This window comes from Cenococcum geophilum, assembly GCF_001692895.1.
Source record: "Cenococcum geophilum 1.58 unplaced genomic scaffold K441scaffold_50, whole genome shotgun sequence".
Taxonomy (NCBI): Eukaryota; Fungi; Ascomycota; class Dothideomycetes; order Gloniales; family Gloniaceae; genus Cenococcum; species Cenococcum geophilum.
Genome location: NW_027137608.1, coordinates 1,306,842 through 1,327,483, shown reverse-complemented (window position 1 = coordinate 1,327,483; position 20,642 = coordinate 1,306,842). Strand labels below are relative to the sequence as shown.

General features: G+C 49.3%; 5 protein-coding genes across 5 annotated transcripts; 4 read left to right on the top strand and 1 right to left on the bottom strand.

Annotated features, from left to right (window-relative positions):
* The first annotated feature begins 1,744 nt into the window (after positions 1 to 1,744).
* On the top strand, positions 1,745 to 3,988 carry K441DRAFT_618533 (putative cytochrome P450). Its single transcript, XM_067645840.1, has 3 exons — positions 1,745 to 2,182; positions 2,246 to 3,343; positions 3,397 to 3,988. The coding sequence occupies exons 1-3, from the start codon at positions 1,938 to 1,940 to the stop codon at positions 3,722 to 3,724; spliced, it is 1,671 nt and encodes a 556-aa protein (XP_067499612.1). The 5' UTR covers positions 1,745 to 1,937; the 3' UTR covers positions 3,725 to 3,988.
* Positions 3,989 to 5,118: 1,130 nt separating this feature from the next.
* On the top strand, positions 5,119 to 6,283 carry K441DRAFT_666800 (uncharacterized protein). Its single transcript, XM_067649714.1, has one exon. The coding sequence runs from the start codon at positions 5,533 to 5,535 to the stop codon at positions 6,163 to 6,165; it is 633 nt and encodes a 210-aa protein (XP_067499611.1). The 5' UTR covers positions 5,119 to 5,532; the 3' UTR covers positions 6,166 to 6,283.
* Positions 6,284 to 6,700: 417 nt separating this feature from the next.
* K441DRAFT_666798 (uncharacterized protein) lies at positions 6,701 to 7,407 on the bottom strand. The gene is made up of 2 exons (XM_067649713.1): positions 7,106 to 7,407; positions 6,701 to 6,943 (listed from the first exon to the last, which is right to left on the bottom strand). The coding sequence occupies exons 1-2, from the start codon at positions 7,288 to 7,290 to the stop codon at positions 6,907 to 6,909; spliced, it is 222 nt and encodes a 73-aa protein (XP_067499610.1). The 5' UTR covers positions 7,291 to 7,407; the 3' UTR covers positions 6,701 to 6,906.
* Positions 7,408 to 9,671: 2,264 nt separating this feature from the next.
* On the top strand, positions 9,672 to 10,888 carry K441DRAFT_263065 (uncharacterized protein). Its single transcript, XM_067640828.1, has one exon. The coding sequence runs from the start codon at positions 9,999 to 10,001 to the stop codon at positions 10,545 to 10,547; it is 549 nt and encodes a 182-aa protein (XP_067499609.1). The 5' UTR covers positions 9,672 to 9,998; the 3' UTR covers positions 10,548 to 10,888.
* Positions 10,889 to 11,996: 1,108 nt separating this feature from the next.
* On the top strand, positions 11,997 to 19,823 carry K441DRAFT_618527 (glycosyltransferase family 5 protein; the record flags this gene model as incomplete). The annotated part of the gene is made up of 7 exons (XM_067645839.1): positions 11,997 to 12,404; positions 12,458 to 12,573; positions 12,630 to 12,858; positions 12,912 to 12,987; positions 13,038 to 13,119; positions 13,173 to 18,206; positions 18,259 to 19,823. 7 exons carry the CDS (start codon positions 11,997 to 11,999, stop codon positions 19,562 to 19,564), a joined length of 7,251 nt encoding a protein of 2,416 aa, XP_067499608.1. The 3' UTR covers positions 19,565 to 19,823.
* Between the last annotated feature and the right edge of the window lie 819 nt (positions 19,824 to 20,642).

The window sequence follows — 20,642 nt, the reverse complement described above, 5'->3', positions numbered from 1 at the left end:
TATATAACGTAAAGATCTTATAAAATACCGAACGGCGCTACTCTTCTTCTCCTTTCCTTTCCCTAGCTTTAGATTCTCGTTTATAGACAATCCAATCGTACAGGCTTGCGCGACCCTTTTGCCGTGCTTATGTCTTGATTGACTGAGTCGCTAATAGGTGTAGGCTCTGTTGAATCTAGAGTATATATATATATATATATCTCGCTCACCTTTTAGTATTAAAGCGGTAGTTAGAATAAATAAATCCCCCTTACGCCTTTAAGAGCTTTAGAGGGGGGATTAGGGCGTATATAGCAATAGTCTATAAGAGATAGTGTATAGGAGACGGTTAAGATATGGGAAACTACTAGTATATCCCTTAACCCGCCGGCGTCCTACCGGAAGCTGGTCCGTGCTTGAATACTAGAATGAAAATAACATGTATAGCTAATTACTATTAATAATGCCTTCTAATCGTACTCCTAATGATATAGGCCTTGTCCAACCGATTTAGTATAACGTTTAGCCAAATTGATATGCTAAAAGCCACTACTAAAGCCATGGCCGCTGCCCGATTTTACTCCTACGACGATTCGATTTGGTTGATCTGATTGGCTAGTCCTTATCGATAACGGTAGGACGCATTCGGCAGGTTAAGAGATAGCTAAGTTAACAATTAATAGCAGGCCTAGGTAGGACGCAGTAAACCCTAGCTGCGGAAGCTGGAAGAAGGATATAGTGGTTACTAAGGAGATCTAATATCTAACGGGGCCGTAGCTACGTGCAGAAATAACAAATCGGGGTTTTTTATCCTACTAAGGTAGCTTATAGGGTTTTTCCCCCCCCAGCATATTAAGGGTTCTCTTCCTGTAAATACACAAGTTACCCCTATATGCGGAGTAATCTGCGTGGGCTGAGCCAGGATCCGTATTAGATGTTAAGCAATGAATGAATAACAATAAGTATATTAAAAGTATATAGATTATAATATTAAATTATTTAGTTTATCTAATAGTAAGACTAAGATTTACTAGGAGAGAAGCTATCCCTTAACCCGCCAAAATTCGTCCACGCGTTATCGATAAAGATTCACCAATCAAATCAATGCATTAAAATCGCCGGCCATCAGGAATATACAGCTGATGTGGAGAGATTCAAAATCGGGCAACGGCCAAGGCTCCGGGGGAGGCTTTTTTTGAAACATGATTTAGCTGAACGTTATATTGAGTCAGCTGAACAAGATCTATGCCATTGGAGGTACAATTGGAAGGCGAAGTTGATGGTTTGCATTGATTAAATTTATTAAGCCTATACATGTTGTTCTGATCTTGGTGTTCCGCACGGACCACTTGCTTTGTGAATTTTGGCGGGTTAAGGGATAGGTTTAGGTCCGTAACATAAAGCCTTATCTTCTTCTAAATATATTATATCGCCTTAGTAGAGCAATTGGCTTAAAGGGCACATACGTTTACTTGCACTGGCGGTGAAAAGGGCTTTAATAAAGGCGTTCTACTAATCGCCCATATTTAGAGCCATACTAATAAGAGAGGGAGGCTTTGAAACACCACGATTTGGCACAGATATCACGACTTCTGAGAGGAAGGGGCGTTAAGAACAGCTTCAAATTCGAGGTGGGCAAGATCCTTGTGGCCTCTGCGGCCACTACACTCCTTCCTGCTAGCTCCACGTACTAATTTAGTGAAATTGGATGTGGGCGCACACCAGAGGGAGGCTGTAGCGTCAATATTGAGACATTTTCTGTTGCAGGCCCCCTAATATAAACTAGGGAAGTTAACGAAGCCGATCGATGTAAGATCTTATCAAGATTACAAGCGTTTATATATATAAAATAGCGGCCGCGCGGCATATTGTCTGTCTGCATTCTGCAGTTTTCGAAGCGCAGCCTCAAACTCCACGCGACAAAAATAGGTAAATAAGTGCTCCGGTGGATTCAAGTCATGGCGACGACATTCATACATGATGGTATTTCATTGGTGAAGTCATCGCCGTATACGACTTTCTTCCTCCTATGTGCACTGCTCTGTCTCTTCACACGCCTCAGCACTGGGTACCAAAAATCCAGAATCGAGCGACAAGTCTCGCTGTCCACCAAACCAATCCCGACACTGCCATACTGGCTTCCCTATCTAGGCCACGCGCTCGAATTCGGCTGGTCCTTCGATGATCTGCTTGCAAAAGCACGGTGCGTCGCTACGCCCTCCTCACTCGCACCTCGCACCCTTTATCCGCGCTAATACTCGAGCAGCGACAACACCAAAGATGGAATCTTCGGACTGCACATGATGGGCAACAAGCACTACATCGTGCTCATGCCATCGCTCGTGAAGCAGTTCTTCGTGCAGCGCCCGTCCGTGATATCAAGCGACAGTTTCCTGCACTGGATCTACGACAAGTATTTCGGAGATAGTGGCGCATCAAAGAGGATGCCTGAGCACGATTTCCACAAGGTGCACGGCTCCCAGGGTATGTTCATGCGCGAGCCATTCCTGTCCACCGCGACAGCGACCACGCGGTCCCTTGTCGAGGAGCGGGCGACGAGCCTGATCCGCCTGTCCTCGGACGCCGGGAAGCAGAGTGTTTGGGAGCGGTCCGCGAATGTCGCGCTGGTGGGCGAGAAAAGCGCGGAAGCTGACCTGTATCCGCTCATCATGGACTTTGTTGCCAGCAGCGCGGGTGTAGCCCTTATGGGCCACGCCTTTGTGGAGAACAACCCCGGCATCCTCGAGGATCTGTGGGCTTTTGACAGCAGCTTTAGCGCACTGCTGACGGGCTTGCCAAGCCTGATGCCGAAGATGGCTAGGGCGAGAGCGGCGCGCACTCGCCTGCAGGCTGCTGTCAAAGAATGGAATGATGCGGTTACGGCAATGCTGGAAGAGAGAGATCCTGGACCTAAATGGGACGACCTGTCAGATGTGCCTGAAGCGATGAGATTGCGCGTTAAAGCGCTGCGGGACACTAACTCGGAGGATATTTTTGCGTCCGTATCGACTCTCGCGACCTATTGGGGCTTGATGGTTAATGCAAATAAAATCACGTTTTGGATGCTGCTACACATAATCTCGGACCCTGAGCTTCTTGAGAATGTCAGGAAAGAGATCGGGCCGTATGCGCGTCGTGGAGTTGATGAGCAGAGTAGGCTGGCGTTGGATGTTGATGGCTTGATACAGAAATGTCCGCTACTAAAAGCGACGTTCTTTGAGACGATGCGACTCTACACGGCTGGCACTTCGTATAAGAACGTCTGTCAAGACTTAACACTTACCGAAAGTCCAGAGGATGCTGAGACGCTTGGGAAGCCAAAGCCACAGACATATCATATCAAAGCCGGAACTTTCCTCGCTATGTAAGTTGGCCCTGCAGCTCAACTATTGCGGTCTGTACTGACATGAAAAACAGTCCGCACGGCACAATGCAGATGGATCCTCGTTTGTGGTCAAATCCGGAGAATTTCGATTCGAGTCGCTTTCTTGTTCCAGATGGCGAGAATGAGACGCAGATACGTGCTGATCCGCGTCATCTAAATGCTTTTGGCGGCGGCCAATCAATATGCAAGGGCAGGCTCTTCGCAGAGAGGGAGGTCCTGATATTCATCTCAGGCATATTAACCGTTTGGGAATTCAAACCTGCAGGTGGAAAAACGAAAATTGATACCCCGAAAAAATACTACCTCGGCACTGGGTCAGCGAGCCCGAAGAGTGCCATACGGATGGTTGGATTTTATTGAAAAATGAGTTCTAGAATCAGCAACCTTGAAGAGGCCTTAATGCCCGGTAATTCCATTGTGTAGTTTGATTTGCCATGAGATGGTGTCCTATGTGAAGAGAGCGCGCAAGATGAAGCAGGTGACGTGGCCGTGACTGATTTCGAAATGACCTGTCAATATGGAAATAGAAAAAAGCACGAATGTGCGACCGACCGCAGAGCCAGCAGGCTTAGCACCGAAGAGGTAAGAGTCTAAGGCTATGCTATTCTCAAGATTTTGTAGTCGTCACCAAAGCCTCGGTACAACTTAATCGTAATTCTTTGAAAAACATTGTGAAGTCGCTTTTAGCTGTAGTCTCCAAAAGGGTTTGGGCCTAAAAAAAGACACAGATGCAGATAAACAAGTCAAACACACGTGACGTTCTAACCTGAGGAGGAAGAATCTAAGCCTGTTTAGTGGGGAGTGTGCAACTAGTAGTGGCCAAGAAGAAAAGACAACATTGGCATACATATTCGGCGCCTTATAGATGAGTTACGCGTCCTGTATGACACGCCTAATACGCCTGTCTTCTGTGCCCAAGCTTGGCGCTCCACTAATAGCAGCCGACTAAGCTGACTGATGAATGAAACGCGCTCCAATAATGGTAACGTGGGTCAGCGGGTTATGACAGACCACCTAGTTATGACGCGAACACCAAAATACTGCCAAATGCCGATTTGCAGTGGAGACCGCTTTTCCTAATTAGAAAGGCGGTCAGATTTCCGTCATAACTAGGTGGTCCGTCATAACCTGGTGACCCACGTTAGGCCACTAAGCTGATTTTTGTGAGTTGGTTAGAGATCCGCCTTTCGGTTAGCAGAGATGTCAGATCGCAGCGATTAGATAGTTCATATTGGCGTAATCCTCATTGGAGATGCTCATTCTCGAAGTCGGAATGAGCCTCCATCAGAGGTTATGACATTGTTGATGTTAATAGTTATGATAAGTGATTTCATAGACAAGCATTGACGCGCGGTGATTAACTGTATCACGGATAGTTCCTAGTCTCAACGTTAGTCATAATTGGGAGGTGATTGATACGGCGTGAGTGCAGAGGTTTCAATTTCGTTTCCTACTAAGATGATCGTCGTTCGGCTCGGCCCCCGCTTTGATCATCCGTCAACCTCAGCTTACCTCTAGACTGAAATAATTCTCTAGATCTTTTACGCAATTAACCCAGCAGATGTGAATCGTCTAGCAGACATTCCATACGAGCTCTCGGATTCGCTGAGAGGCTAAAAAAGGATGACGCATGCACACAGGCGGTCAGCAAACCCTCCGCCTTTTCTCCCCACTCTATTCTCCGAAAGTTGTCTCTGGCAGCTGATTCAGGCGTGCCAAGTGCCGACCGCCCCACTGCTACCGATTGGCGCATAGTTCCTAAGCCACTGTAAGGCTGAAGATCCTGCGGTTGATTTCAGAGCTGCGGTGCGAGCTAGCGCGGTTGTGCGCTGCCACGGCGCGCTGCTGCCGCAACCCACAACTGTTCTGACGCGTCAGCGCCTTGCCTTTCCCCGGGTTTTTCCTGAGGAAAGAAAAGATGTGCCCTCAGCCTCACGGGACCCCTCCGGGCTCGAGCTGTGTGCTGATGACACTGTTGGGGGCTGCGGCCAATGATGCATGGGGCCGCGCAACATCTTGAGCAATATATATCGAGCTGCGTTGCTCCACTTTGTCCATATCAAGAAGCAGCACCGCAGGACCTTGACCAGAATTTCAACCTTATTCTCATCTGACTCTTCTTCTGCCTATATTCTTATCAGTCCCGACACGTCGCCAAACTCCACAACATGAAATCTCAATTCACCACGGTAGCTGCAGCTACCCTGTTTGCCTCTGCCGCAATGGGTAGCTCCATCACCGTCGCCCCCGAAGCGACCTTCTCCGTAACCTCCGGCGGCAGCGCCTGGCCCTCAGACTGGAGCAGCATGGGGCCGTGGGGCTCAAACTCCGACTGGACGACTCAGACGGCATGGCCGACAACCGGGGGACCCGGCGGGCCGTGGGCCGGCGGATGGCCGTTCGGGCCGAACCACGCCTGGGGCCAGTGGACCAGCTCCGGCGCCTGGATGAGCGGGGCCTGGAACAAGTGGTGGGGCACCAGCGCGTGTCCCGATTCGACATGGACCGGGTGGACCGACGGGCCGTGGAGCACGGCTGCGCCGTGGACGACGTGGACCGGGTGTGCGGCGACTACGACGGCGACGAGCGTGGTGACTACGATTGTTAACGGGTCCACGATTACGACGACGGAGTTTGGCATCAAGGTTGCGCAGGCGACGGGCAGCGAGACCTCGGCGGCTGGCGACTCGGCGACTGCGGCGTCGGCGTCTGCGTCTGCGACGGGCGGTGCGGTGGGCAAGACGTTGGGAGCTGGCTTGGCGGTTGGAGCGGCGGTGTTGGGGGTTGCGATTGCGTTGTAAGGGTGCTGCGGGGATGGCTTGTGTTGTAAACGATGGGCGGGGCGTGTATTGGATGGCGAGATTCATTCTTTTGGCTGGTCAATGCATTTTTGGTGGAGTATGTGATTAATTTGCTTCTGGGCTAAGATTGGGATCGCGGGTGCGTGATACAGTATGACATTAGTGGTTGTAATAGATAAATTTCTGGGTTTTAGGTCTGAGAAAGATGAATGAGAGTGAGACTAGTGAATACTGTGAGGTCTATGCTTGTGTATAGCTTCCTTGAATCAGAGTCAAGAGTAAGTATAAGGTAGTGATGACAACGGAGAGCTCTAATTGGCTTCATAGACTTAGAGGTTCCTGGGGTTGCCAAGAACGGGTTTTGGCATGAGGTACTTTCACAAGCAATCCCTAAAGAAGCTTCGATTAAGCATAAAACAGCATACTTTCAATAAAAGCTCTCTCTGCAGAACTAGCCTACAATCTTGATACTGGTCTTCCTGGGAGTATTTACTGTACTTCTACCAAGTATAACGCCCGTACTATTCCAGCCAAACGCCAGGCCGCGTCCATAGACACTGCAGCCGCGAAAACATAATGATGCCACATAATGAAATACGCCCATTAATATCCATACGCCGGCTGTGCTCTGATGTCGTGGCGAAACCCAGAGGGGTCTGCCCAATGCATGAAATCTACGCGGTGTGGTTGAGTAAAGAAAAGAGCCGTTGTAGAGAGTGCTTATGTATAAGAAGGACGAGGCTAGAATTTCGGGCTGGGGTTAAATTCTATGCGTGGACTGTGAGGGGTTAGTAGGAGGTTTGGCTGGGCCTTTGGTCCGATTGGATGCGATAGTGTGGAGCGGTAGAGAAAGCGTGGGAAGAGAGCGTGTATTCGGTGATGTTAGGGGAGTTCCTGGGTAAAGCTGACTTGTGCATTGGAGGGTTGGGGGGCTTCTTACCGCGTTAGATAAGAACCGTCTGCTTTTGTCCTCCGCGACTCAAGCAGCGGCGGCACGAAGGGCAGCGTAAAGGCGCCGACTAGGTAGCCAGTCATGAGCGAGGCTTTTAGGCGATAGTGTGGGTCGCGGGGGATTTGCTGTGAGTAGCGGCGAATCTGTGGGAGGATGTATGTGGAGAGGGCCATTGCTGTCGCCTGGTGTTGTTCAGAGCGGGGAGGGAATGCAGATAGTGAGGCGTGGAGGGGGGCTTTCAGTCTGTGGTAGGAGTTGGGATTTGTAAAGCACGCTGGCGGGGTTGCGGAGGCTGCACATATATAATCACGGTTAGAATTGGCAAGTGGAAATGTTAATGTGGCTATGCTTTGCTGTGACTGCGCCGTTTGGCAGCCTCCCGCCTCGCGAAGACTTGCTGCGTGGGCGGGAGCCGAAAAGGGCTTGCGGCGGGGGACTGACCTTGACCAGATGATGCAGTTTTGCCGCTACGAAGAAAAGCCGGGACTGGCCGTGTTCGTTTCAGGGTGTCCGCGTGCGTGGCCTTTCGGGTGCTGTATAGTGGAGAGTGGAGAGTGAAGATAAAAGATAGAAGGCAGGCGGAAGAAGAGAGCATTCACAGGTAGGTTTAAGTAAAGAGCGTGAATTTGTTGGTGTGGGGAACAATTGCTCGTTATGGCTCACAACGGGCTCCGAGTGCCTGCAGTCAGGCCACAGTCGTGCGAGCATGATGTTGAAATGCCCCCGACAACACCGAAATCTCCCGCAGGAAGCTTTGGGCGAGAAAGTCAGCAATATTAGGCTGCTGCTGGTTGGGCAGGTTAGAGGCAAGCCCAAGGCTCTACTGACAATCAAGGGTATCCAGATTATCTCGATCAGATCTTCAGCATTGTCATCAGGCACGTTAGACTTCTTCCGCCACCGCCCAACACGGGCATCGTTGGAAGTCAGCATTATGAAATTCTGTCACCGCGTAGATGAAGAGTATGTGATCAATGCCAAATTAGAGACCATTCCCAGCTGAAGAGAAGCACGCCAAATGAATGCGGAGCGTGACAATTGGTCCTTTGCTGGAGTAAAATCTTGGCGCTATTGGTATCCAGCTATGGGTGTCAGCATCTATCTCAGCCCTCGTTGGGTAGAAACTGAAATGTTCAGCTGAGGTCTGCCTGGGCTGAAAATTTACGTTCATTCATAATATGGGAAATGCCCTAAATACATCTTAAATACATGGAATACATTTTTTCTTTTCTACGAGCCTCGGCAACTTCGAAGCGTCGCGTGCGTGATCCGCCGCCATTCTTCCCCCTGATAATGACGACACCCAGTGTACTCTGGAACAACTTCACGCCGATTTCAACCCTTCGCTACATGATCAACAACCATGGACTCTCCGGTCGAGCCTCTGAAGCCACCTAGAAACTCTGATTCCGCTCCAGATAAGCTCCTCACCCACTCAGGACCAACTCGAATGCCGTGCCCTATAACGTCCTTCCATGCGAACCATAACCCAATCCGCTCTCTGACCTGGTATCCTTCTGGATACGATGGGCTCCTATCATGGACTCTACAGCTTATAAGGGCGAGTTGGCGAAGGAATACAGTTCTCTGGAGGGGTACGCTCCCTGTCAGTTGTCCTCATGCAGAGGTCTACTGGAAATCTCCCGGAATTTCCTGCCGAATGACATTTCTTAAACTTGGCTTGGTACCGTAGTGGAGCTTTCCAACTCCAAAGCTCGCTTTAATCACGACGGTATCAGCACGCTGATCGCTGGAACTCTTGAGACGACAGCTTTTCGGCCTATTTTTATAGGTCAGATTAACCTGCCAGCTTGCAAAGTTCTGTGACAGGCTGCTGATCTCAGAGATACTGGAATGAACGAAGGCCGACATTGTGGCAAACCGATCGCGTTCCGTCCAGCGGCACTTGTTGGTGTCGTGACCTAATCCCGCCCGTTGTCAAACCCTTCACTCGATGTGATTCCCGATTACGCCTTCGCAACACTTCTTGAAGGGGCTTTGGTGCTCATCTAGAAACCCGTGGCAGCGACTGCACAGCATCGCCTTGTTTGGTTGCGCCTGATTTGACCTACGACGGGTGGTAAAGTGGATTGGTTTGTACGATTCTAAAACTACCACCCACGCAAGCATTATCATGACTGAAGATAGTTTCTGGCTAAGGGTTAACCGCTTCTCAGTGGACGTACCTGTGAGCCTGTCACGAAGGCCTGGCATTGTTGAACTCATAGCCAATGTGGGACTCCTAAGATTTTCATGACTTCTCTTCAGGCCCTTTCTCTCCGTTTCCGGGAAAGCGGAACTTCCTTACTTCACTTGGCTGGCAACTTGCACACTTTTCAAGCCATTTTGCTGGCGGAACATTAGCCCCGAAAGCCATGATCCTAGAAATCTGGCCCTGTTTTCATGAGAGTCAGGTTTTGCAAGGAATGACTTGGACTGGAGGTGATTCAGCCGCCGTCTCGGAAATCCTGCTCGCAGTAGACGTGGCTGAGGGATCCACTGCGTTTGGGGTAAGACATTCGACAAACAAGTGAGAGGCAGAAGTAATCGCTTGAGATTTTGGCCCTAGATCATGTCCGTTGAAGCAAAAATACTTATCCTTATCATAAGAGCGCCATCGTGCAGTGTCGTTCTGTATCGAGAGCACTCATGGACATCCAGGGTTTGATTTATTTCGGTCGCGAATGGCCTGAAAACCGCGAGCATCCGGAACGTTCCCAGGAATCCACAGTGGGAGTTGGTCACACAAATATACAGCGGTCACACCCCAACAGCAAAAGCCTTGTTACCGCCTTCTGCCGTAATACTGGACGCACTCATATGATAAAGGTCCTGCTGGGCCCCAAAATCGCTTATCTGGTCGACAGAAAAAACAGGGTCCATGGGCTTATTAATCTTCTCCTATTGGCCATTTCTCTATCTCTTGGGACGACACGTCTCAGTTGCAGATGCTGCCAAGACAATGTACGGCCAAGTGTGGGACCTGAGGCTGAGCCACCTGGTTGTCTACAAAATTACCACAGGAAGGAACGATCACCAAGTGTTGCACGGCTGTTCGGACGGATACGAGATTCAACGGCTTCCAGGTAACCGATTACGGGATTTTCCATCACAATTTCAATTTACGATTTTTGTATCTCGGAGTAATACACTGATCGTCGTGCAAGAACACGACATGCTGGAAGAGTTTCTGACTCGTATGAGGGCGACCAAGATTGAGGCACTCCGCCAAAAAGAGAGGTTCAACACTGTTCCAAACCACAAAAGCGGCGGAAGTCGCTCCGAAGCTGACCGTAACTGGCCAGCCGAAGGCGGTATTGCATGCAGGCCAACGGATACGCTATGTCTGGCTGCGAAGGTCGAAGATACACCTTGGGGTTTTGTGGGCGAGGCGCAAAAGAAAATATCTTGGCGCATAATTTGTGGCTGAAATTGACCGTTTGAATTGGTGCAGACGCAACGCCACTGCCCGAACACGAAGACCAAGGAGCGTTAACGAAATAATCAAACCGCCCACCACGCTAAAAAATCGAAAGGCTCCCCTACCCCCTGCAGTTGGCGCTTCCACAGTCTAAATTTATCACTGGCGAAAGGAAATCGTCACAGATTCTTCCGACAGTCTGGCACGAAAAGATTAGCCCCCGCAAGGCTGAATCTCACCTCCTCTTAGACACCAAACATTTCCCTTCTTGGAGCTATTACGCGATCTCTCAGGCTGCAACGCTCGTGTTTCAGATGTCTGCTCCTCTTAGAGAATTTTCCTATCCCACTCTTCTCCTAGTCATAGTTTAAGCTGTTTTCTGCTCACTGGAAGCTCATAGTTTACAGGCCAAAGATGGGCGTTAGGACATAGTAAGTTAAGGCTTGCATTGATCCTTACGCCTTATCGCTAGCTTTCCGCCGATCGAAAGACTACTGAAGTTGCTGCCAATCGGACCACCTGACTAGAAGCGCCATGCGGTTGACTGAGCGCAAAGACCATCTTCAACCACGAGGCTGAGAGCATCTGTGGCCCCCACGACATCAGATCTTGGCGTTTCGACCTGTCGCGCATGCTTGACTCCCCATAACCCTATCACCGTCATAATCCTATCACCGACGTTACAACAAAATGCTCATCCATGTTAGTGGCTGCGAGGCTTCAACGTGCATCCGCAAATGCAGGTCCCGCGCTTCTGTCAATGACCGTGGCCGCCTTCCGCTGCTCCCGGTATCTTTCCCACCACTCAGGAAGCCAGAAATTGACATGATCGTCCCAGACATGCACGTCCCAAGTTCTTGTCATTGCTTGCAGCTCGATTCGAAGCCTCTTTTTTATTTTCCCTGTCTTTGCAACGCACCGTGTTCCACTCGGAAACATGGCGGCTGGCACCCGGCATACACGAATTAGGCCTGCAGCTCGCAGGACAAGCTTCACACGAAAGCGCCTACCATGTTAGACCATGTCAGCTCGTATGAACATAGCCCATCTAGGAAACGCTCGAAATGAGTAACTTCTCCTTGATGAATACGGACTATGGCTGATGCTAACCGATTTGCCTACTTGTGGAACAGGATCTTGGGGTTGGGAGCATACTAGAGAGGGATGGCATGTTCGTCTGTGGAGAATGGGGCTCATCTCAGGGGAAACTGATGCAAAATACTAGCCACCACAAATCTTTTCCTGCCCAGCCGCTCTCTCCGCTCTTTCAACGTCTTTTCAGATCTTTGTCACTCTCTTCAGAGTTTCCTTTCCTGTTGATACCAAATCACATTCCTTTATCCTTGTTAGATTCCAATAGAGCACATTACGAACACTCGTTTTTACTCTCACGTTCACTATACACTACTGCATAGCCTTAATGGAGTTTTGATAACCTCCTACACTCATTCTGACGAGATGACGTGCCAATTCTTTTGCCTGCTGGCCCTATTCACGGCCAGCGTAACCGCCTTACGATACGATCCGCAATATGTCGATTATAATCTAAATCAAAACCAAGCTGCAGTCAACCCACTCGACTATTGGGGCAAGTGGGACAACCATGCCTTCCATCCATCGCCTGAAAATTGGCGGTTTCCTTTCTATACGCTTTTTCTCGATCGGTTTGTGAATGCCGATCCTACGAACGACAATTCCAATGGAACCACTTTCGAACAAGATATCATGTCAACACAATTGCGCCATGGCGGAGATATACTAGGAGTGATGGATTCCTTGGATTATCTTCAGGGTATGGGTATCAAGGCCATCTACGTTGCCGGTTCCCCTTTTATCAACCAGCCATGGCAGGCCGATTCATATTCAGTAGGTGTTCAGGATGGACTCCATGCATACCGAGCGGGCTAACTCCAAGACAGCCGGTGGACTTTTCTCTTCTTGACCCGCATTTCGGAACGATTGAGGACTGGCGAACAGTGATTGACGAGATCCATAGGCGGGGGATGTATATTGTGCTAGATAATACCATGGCAACGTAGGAACCTCTAAACGGCCGTTTTTCCTCATGGTCAAGACTAACCGTCGATGCAGTATGGGCGACCTCATCGGATTGACAGGGTTCCTCAATACTTCGACGCCTTTCAGTCTCAAGGAGCATAAAGCTGAATGGAAATCTGACCGAACATATCTCGACTTTTCATTCTCCAATAATTATAACCAGACTTGTAAATATCCTAGGTTCTGGTTAGAGACCGGAGAACCAGTGGGTCCTGATGTGACTGACCAGATGGTGGGTTGTTACGACAGCGAGTTTGACCAAGTATGTTTCCCTTTCACGCAAAGGTTTCTGACATATCTAATAACTTCTAAAAGTACGGTGATACTGAAGCTTTCGGCGTCTTCCCGGATTGGCAACGTCAGCTGTCAAAATTCGCCTCCGTCCAAGATCGTAAGTTGCCCATATTTTGCGTTACACAACATTTGTTAATGGTTGGCTAGGTCTACGTGAGTGGGTGCCATCAGTGCGAGAGAAGATATCTCACTTCTCATGTATCGCGGTTAATATGCTTGACATTGACGGGTATAATTGGTCTTTCTACTTTACACTAGAGAGACCTTGCTGATTTATAATAGCTTCCGTTTCGATAAGGCAACCCAAGTTACTGTAGATGCGCAAGGAGAATTTGGCGACTACATGCGGGAATGCGTCCAAGAACTCGGGAAAAAAAACTTCTTCATGCCCGGTGAAATCACTGGTGGCAACAGCTTTGGTTCGATCTATTTGGGACGGGGAAAACAGCCTGAACAATACGCGAAAGATCTTAAGACAGCTGTGACCATGACCAACAAGTCAGATTCAAGCAACTTTATCCGCGATCTTGGCAAGAATGCTTTAGACGCCGCAGCTTTCCATTATACGATATACCGTTCTCTTACTCGGTTTCTGGGCATGGACGGCAATCTTGCCGCTGGTTACGACGCGCCCATAGATTGGGTCGAAGCTTGGAACACAATCGTACTGAGTAACGATCTCATTAACCCAAGTACAGGCGTTTTTGACCCAAGACACATGTATGGTGTTTCCAATCAAGACCTGTTTCGCTGGCCATCAATCAGGAATGGAACCGAGAGAATGTTACTGGGGCTTTTCATCACTACGTTGCACATGCCGGGTATACCTTTACTGGGTTGGGGGGAGGAACAAGCATTCTACATTCTGGACAATACCGCGAGCAATTATATCTATGGACGTCAGCCTATCTCTTCCTCCTTAGCATGGCAAACGCACGGCTGCTATCGGATTGGGAGTGCTCAATATTATCAGATGCCTCTGGAAGCTGCCTTGAATGGGTGTAACGACGATAGTGTCAGCTTGGATCATCGGGACCCCGCACACCCAGTCAGGAATATTATTAAGGCGATGTACTTCCTGCGAGAAGCATATCCAGTTTTCAATGATGGTTTCTACCTTCAAGGGCTCTCCAACCAGACGCGACAAATCTTTTACCCAGGAAGTAACGGAACTGCAACGGAGACTGGCTTGTGGAGTGTTATGAGATCCGTATTTCCGGATTTCCAAGATCTTTCCGGTGTGGGTAAAGGCAACCAAACGGTCTGGCTTGTCTATCATAATGATAACACCACGGTCACCTATAAATTCGATTGCAAAAACACGAACAACTCTTTAATCTCCCCATTTGATGCGGGCACAACCGTGAAGAACTTGTTCTACCCATACGATGAGCTTGTCCTTGGAGAATCGAGTACGAAGTTAGGAATTAATGGTTCCACAAACTCAAACGGATGCGTGGGACAGCTGGAGATGCAAGCCTATGAGTTTAAGGCCTATGTTCCAAAGAATCAACACCTTACACCTCCACCAATGATCACCCAGTTTTTCCCGGGCCACGATTTCCGTGTTCCTTCCACGGTCGCACCCGGCAAACAGGAGTCCCTTGAAATAGAAATCCATTTTTCGAAGCAAATGGATTGCGACAAGGTGACAGCGTCTCTGGAGTTCAACTCCACCACCGAAGATCATACTGTTCCACAGCTTGATGTGAATAGTGTCAACTGCTCGACCATAGCCGCAATGAACTCTTCTCAATTCATTGGTAGTTTGCCTACTGTCTGGACTTGGAAAGGCACCCTTGATAAGGTATCTAATGGCATACATATGGTGACGGTCAATAACGCTACCTCGACGGATGGATATTTCACCAACTCTGTCGATCACTTCCTCCTTCGCATTGGTCAGTGGGACAATCCAGTTGTTTTCCCGCGGGTCGCCAATTACACTCGAGCACTGCTTCACGAATTCCCCGAGAATAATACGCTTTACATTTCACACAAGGCTGCTGGAGCAGATAAATGGCGACACTCCCTTAACTGGGGTTCTACCTGGAGCGACTGGTCCAATTACACTGGTGGAAACAACACTCTTCCAGCGCAAAACTGGACTGGCACAAAAGAACAAGAATGGGACGATAAGCATATTATGGTTCAATATTGGAGCAAGTTAATCGGCAGTAGTTCTGTGATACAACATGCAGACCTCAACCGCCTTAATGAGCCGGCACGTCGTTTCCCTCACCTCTTTGCCCATGGCCCGTTCAATCAGTTTGGCTTCGATGCCGGGCTAAAGAATAAACTAGAGCTCGACAATGATGGCAGGTGGAAGTTCCATTTCATGAGCGAATGGCCCGACAACTTCCAGCTCAATACATGGGGCATGAATCCAGATGGTCAGCCTGATCACACTGGCTTATTTGGTGATGTTGATAATGATTTTGTGATTGACCGCATGCCGCCAAATACACTTGCTAAAGTGGCTATTAATTTCACTGAACCACCACCTTCCCCATATCTCGCTTACCAACTATCGCTGGATGATGGTAGCTACCGTTTCGATCTTGTCCCTGTGGGTAACCAGTGGCAACAGTTAGCTCTTTATCTTCTGCTTTGGTTATTACCAGTTTTCACTGGCGCACTCGGCGCTTGGGTGTTCATGCAATCCTTTTACGGAGTAAAGTTCAACGAGGTTGGCATTTCCGAGAAAGTTTCTTTCATCCCTCTCGCTTTGCGACGGGCTCGCGATCATTTCACCAAGAGCCGAGGTGCGAGCATGGTTCTCTCCACCAGGTCTAGATCTTCATCGTTTGGAAACGTGCTTCCAGGAAATGGTGCCACCGCTAGACGGTGTGTCTTAATCGCCACGATGGAATATGACATCGAGGACTGGGGTATCAAGATAAAAATTGGCGGCCTCGGTGTTATGGCCCAGTTGATGGGGAAAAATCTGCAACATCAAGATCTCATCTGGGTTGTACCGTGCGTTGGAGGCGTTGATTATCCTACCGATCAGCCTGCCGAGCCTATGACTGTCACTATCTTAGGGAATGCCTACGAGGTTCAAGTTCAGTATCACATTCTCAAGAACATTACCTACGTTCTCCTAGACGCACCTGTGTTTAGGAAACAGACGAAGTCGGAACCTTATCCGCCTCGAATGGATGATCTCGACAGTGCCATCTACTACTCAGCTTGGAACGCGTGCATCGCTGAGACGATCAAACGCTTTCCGGTTGATCTCTATCACATCAACGATTACCACGGAGCTGCTGCTCCATTATACTTATTACCTGATACTATTCCGTGCTGTCTATCTTTGCATAATGCCGAGTTCCAAGGTCTTTGGCCAATGCGTACACCGAAAGAGCGTAAAGAAGTCTGTGAAGTCTTCAACCTTGACCAAGCCGTTGTCCAGGAATATATTCAATTCGGCTCCGTGTTCAACCTTCTCCACGCTGGCGCAAGCTACCTTCGTGTACATCAAAAGGGCTTCGGCGCGGTTGGTGTGTCGAAAAAGTACGGCAAGAGATCATTCGCTCGTTACCCAATCTTCTGGGGCTTAACCAAGGTGGGCAAACTACCAAATCCCGACCCCTCAGATATTGCGGAATGGGACAAGAAGTTGCCCACAGACGATGAAATCAAAGTAGATCCAGAGTTTGAAGCCGGCCGGGCTGAGCTAAAGCGTCAAGCACAAGAATGGGCTGGTCTCGAGCAAAGAGCCGACGCTGAACTCTTCGTCTTTGTCGGTCGTTGGTCACTCCAAAAAGGAGTCGACCTTATCGCCGATATTTTCCCCAAAGTTCTTGAAGAACACCCTAAAGTTCAATTAGTTTGCATTGGGCCTGTCATCGATCTCTACGGAAAATTTGCTGCGCTAAAACTGGGAAAGATGATGGAGAAGTACCCTGGCCGTGTCTTCTCGAAGCCCGAATTCACTGCTCTTCCACCCTACATCTTCAGCGGTGCCGAATTCGCTCTGATTCCATCGCGAGACGAACCGTTTGGACTTGTAGCTGTCGAGTTCGGTCGAAAGGGTGCTCTTGGTGTGGGTGCGAGAGTTGGTGGTCTTGGCCAGATGCCTGGATGGTGGTATACAGTCGAGTCCACTACGACAGTCCATCTGCTTCATCAATTTAAAATGGCCATCGATTCCGCATTGGCCTCTAAGACAGAGGTGCGAGCAATGATGCGAGCTCGATCCGCAAAGCAACGTTTCCCCGTCGCGCAATGGAAAGAAGACCTTGAGATTTTACAAACCACAGCCATCAAGGTCCACGAAAGGGAGGCAAGCAAAGGATCACGAACTCCAGGAAGACCCTCTTCTCCAACTCCCACATTTATCCCAGGGCGCTTCGACACGCCTAGCGGTAGTAATACACCTTTCGAGATTCACTCCCGCAATTCAAGCTTCGGCTCTCCAATACCCTTGGGACACGGCGCCGAGTTTGCTCGCCCATCCACACCCCGTGAAGGCCCTCCGTCAGGATTCGGTGGTCTCGATACATCTCGCCCATCAACGCCTCGTGTAGGTCCCCCAGTTGGGCCAGGACTGAAGCGCACTCTTTCCCTAGGCGTGAAATCCGGCCCTGGGCATGCGTCAAGCCACATGAACCCATCAATGAGGCGAAATAACCGACGGGGAATTTCTATGGCCTCTACCATTGCTTCCGTATCCGAATACGAGACGGATGATGAAGATGTGACTGGAAGGTTCGTTAATGAGTACACACTAACTGAAGAGGAGATGGAACAGGCCCGCAGGCTTAGGGGCGGTGAATCACATACACTGAATACACCGCCAATACCGCAATTTGCTGGCGGTCGATCGCTTATTCCATCGCAATCACCTTCACTAAATACACCGGCTACTCCTAACAGTCCAAATGTCCAAGACTCGCTTCTTCCTCCAGCGCCATTCTATACGCTAGGGCAAGGGAACTCTTCTGCACTCAGCCTTGACTCTGTTGTTGGAGAGCGGAAAGACTTCAAGCTCCAGAAGGTAGATCCATTCTTTACGGATACTACCGGAGAGTTCTATGATGCGTTCTCGAAGCGACTGGATAAACTTGATGGCAAAACATCGGAGAGCGAGCTGTGCATCGAGGACTATCTCATCAAGAGCGAGAAGCAATGGTTCGACCGATTCCGAGACGCTAGGTTGGGTAAAATGGCAACATCGAGTCCCGCTCCGTCGGTTTTCCGTATGAACAGAGATAGTTCACCAACCAATGGGGACGTTAAAGAGATGTTTGATGAGGAGGATGATGAGTTCTTGCTTGGCAGAGACTACAAGCCGCCGACAGGGCTGAAAAAGTACGGTCCCTTGGCAGTCAAACACGTCGGGTGCAGCTAACCTTATTCTTAGATATCTCCAAGTCAAGGTCGGCGACTGGCCAGCATATACCTTCCTTCTAGCATTTGGACAAATCATCGCAGCAAACTCATACCAAATCACCCTTCTCACGGGCGAAGTTGGTCAGGCTGCAGAAAAGCTTTATATTATTGCGACAATCTACCTTGTCACATCCATTCTTTGGTGGATGGTGTTCCGCCAATTCAAATCGATCTATGTTCTCTCTGTGCCATTCATTTTCTACGGGTTAGCTTTCCTTCTCATTGGCCTAGCGCCTCTTCTCAAGACTGAAGCTGGCACCGGATGGATGCAAAACGTAGCTACTGGATTTTACGCTACGGCATCCTCAAGTGGCTCTATTTTCTTCGCCCTCAACTTCGGTGACGAGGGTGGCAGCCCCGTCAAAGATTGGGTTTACCGCGCGTGCATCATCCAAGGCACGCAGCAAATCTACGTCGTCGCTCTCTGGTACTGGGGCAGCAAACTGACCACCGCGACTGCCAGCGGCGTAACGACACACAACGCCATTACATCCTCCTGGATCATGACAGCCATTGCCGCGCCCATCGCCGTCCTCATGTGGGTCATCGGCCTAGTCCTCTTCATCGGCCTCCCCGATTTCTACCGCCAAGCCCCCGGCGCCGTCCCATCCTTCTACCGCTCGCTCGCCCGCCGCAAAATAATAACCTGGTTCTTCATCGCCATCTTCATCCAGAACTACTTCCTCTCCGCGCCCTACGGCCGCAACTGGGGATACCTATGGAGCTCGCGCGTGGCGCCCGCCTGGGCCGTCTTCCTACTCGTCCTCATCTTCTTCGTCTTCGCCTGGGCCGCCATCCTGTGGGTGTTCGCGGCGCTCAGCAAGTCGCACTCGTGGATCCTGCCCATCTTCGCCATCGGCCTCGGCGCGCCGCGCTGGTGCCAGATGCTGTGGGGCACGTCGTCCATCGGGCTCTATCTCCCGTGGGCCGGGGGGCCCATCTCGTCCGCGCTGCTCGGCCGCTCGCTGTGGCTGTGGCTCGGCCTCCTCGATACCGTGCAAGGCGTCGGCTTCGGCATGATCCTGCTGCAGACGCTGACGCGTATCCACGTCGCGTTTACGCTCATCGCGGCGCAGGTCCTCGGCTCCATCGCGACTATCCTGGCGCGTGCGACGGCGCCGAATAAAGTTGGCCCTGGGGATGTGTTCCCGGATTTCTCGGCCGGCGTGCTGGAGGGGCTGGGGAAGGGCTGGTTCTGGGTTGCGCTGGTGCTGCAGATGGGGATTTGTGTGGGGTTCTTTGCGTTTTTTAGGAAGGAGCAGTTGAGTAAGCCGTAAGTGGCTCGGCACTGCCATTTAGCGTTTTGAGCATTCTAGCATGTTAGCATTTTGGTATTGTGGTGTTTTTCTCTTTCCTTCTGATACCTGGTGGGAGGCGGGTTTGGGGTTTGTGGTTGACTTGTACTAAGGTCCGCCTGTTTTAGCTTTGTGCATAGTGGGATTGTTTTACACCGGAACTTAGAGACGGTAGTGTTTAAGATTAAGTTGGTGAGATTATGGAGTAGATGAAAATAAATGATACTTGTCCTATCGGTCTTATTCTAGGGTATATAATTCTAGTTTAACTAACTTACGTACCTCTTTAAATAAGTTCTAAGCACCAACGAATTATTAGCTCCTTTTAAATAAGAGATAACGACCTAATTTTAACGTATACAAGATACTACCTGCAGTGTTTTAGTAGGTAAGTAGAGTTTTCAATAGGTAGAAGTAGGTCGAATTCTCTAGACTCTAAGTATTATCTACGGAAGTTAGCTCTATTAGCTCTCTTCTATCCACCTAGAACTTTATAGGCTAACCTTTTCTTTAAAAATTCTATAATATAAGGCAATTAAATACGAAATACAGAGACTAAATTTCATAGTATATATATGATATATTATTTATAAGGTGTATTTATATTAAATAGTAGTCGTTTACCTTTATATTATATCCATCCAGCTAAAAAAGGAGCTCTTGCTGCACCCGGCCCAAAAAGACCAAAACTAACCAAAAAGAACCCTGAAAAACACCCAGAGAATCCCCCTGAGATGCATGCATCGCAGGGGAGGCACACGTCGACCGACGGTGGCTTGCACTCGCGCGCAACCGCCAGATCCACGCCTAATAACGGCCCTCTATAATAAAGACGGGCGAATACTATACCATAAAGCGGAAATACCTCTATTAAGAAGGCATCTAATAAAATATAAAGCCTACTAGACGCGTTTAGTATCTAGAATTGTGGGGGAGTAATTATTAGCTATAATAAACTAATACAGCTAGTAGAATAGCTCTACTAATCTAGTAAACCTTAGGCGCCCCTCTAGTAAACCCTTAATTAAATCCTCTAACGGCTAAGCAAAATTAAAAATAA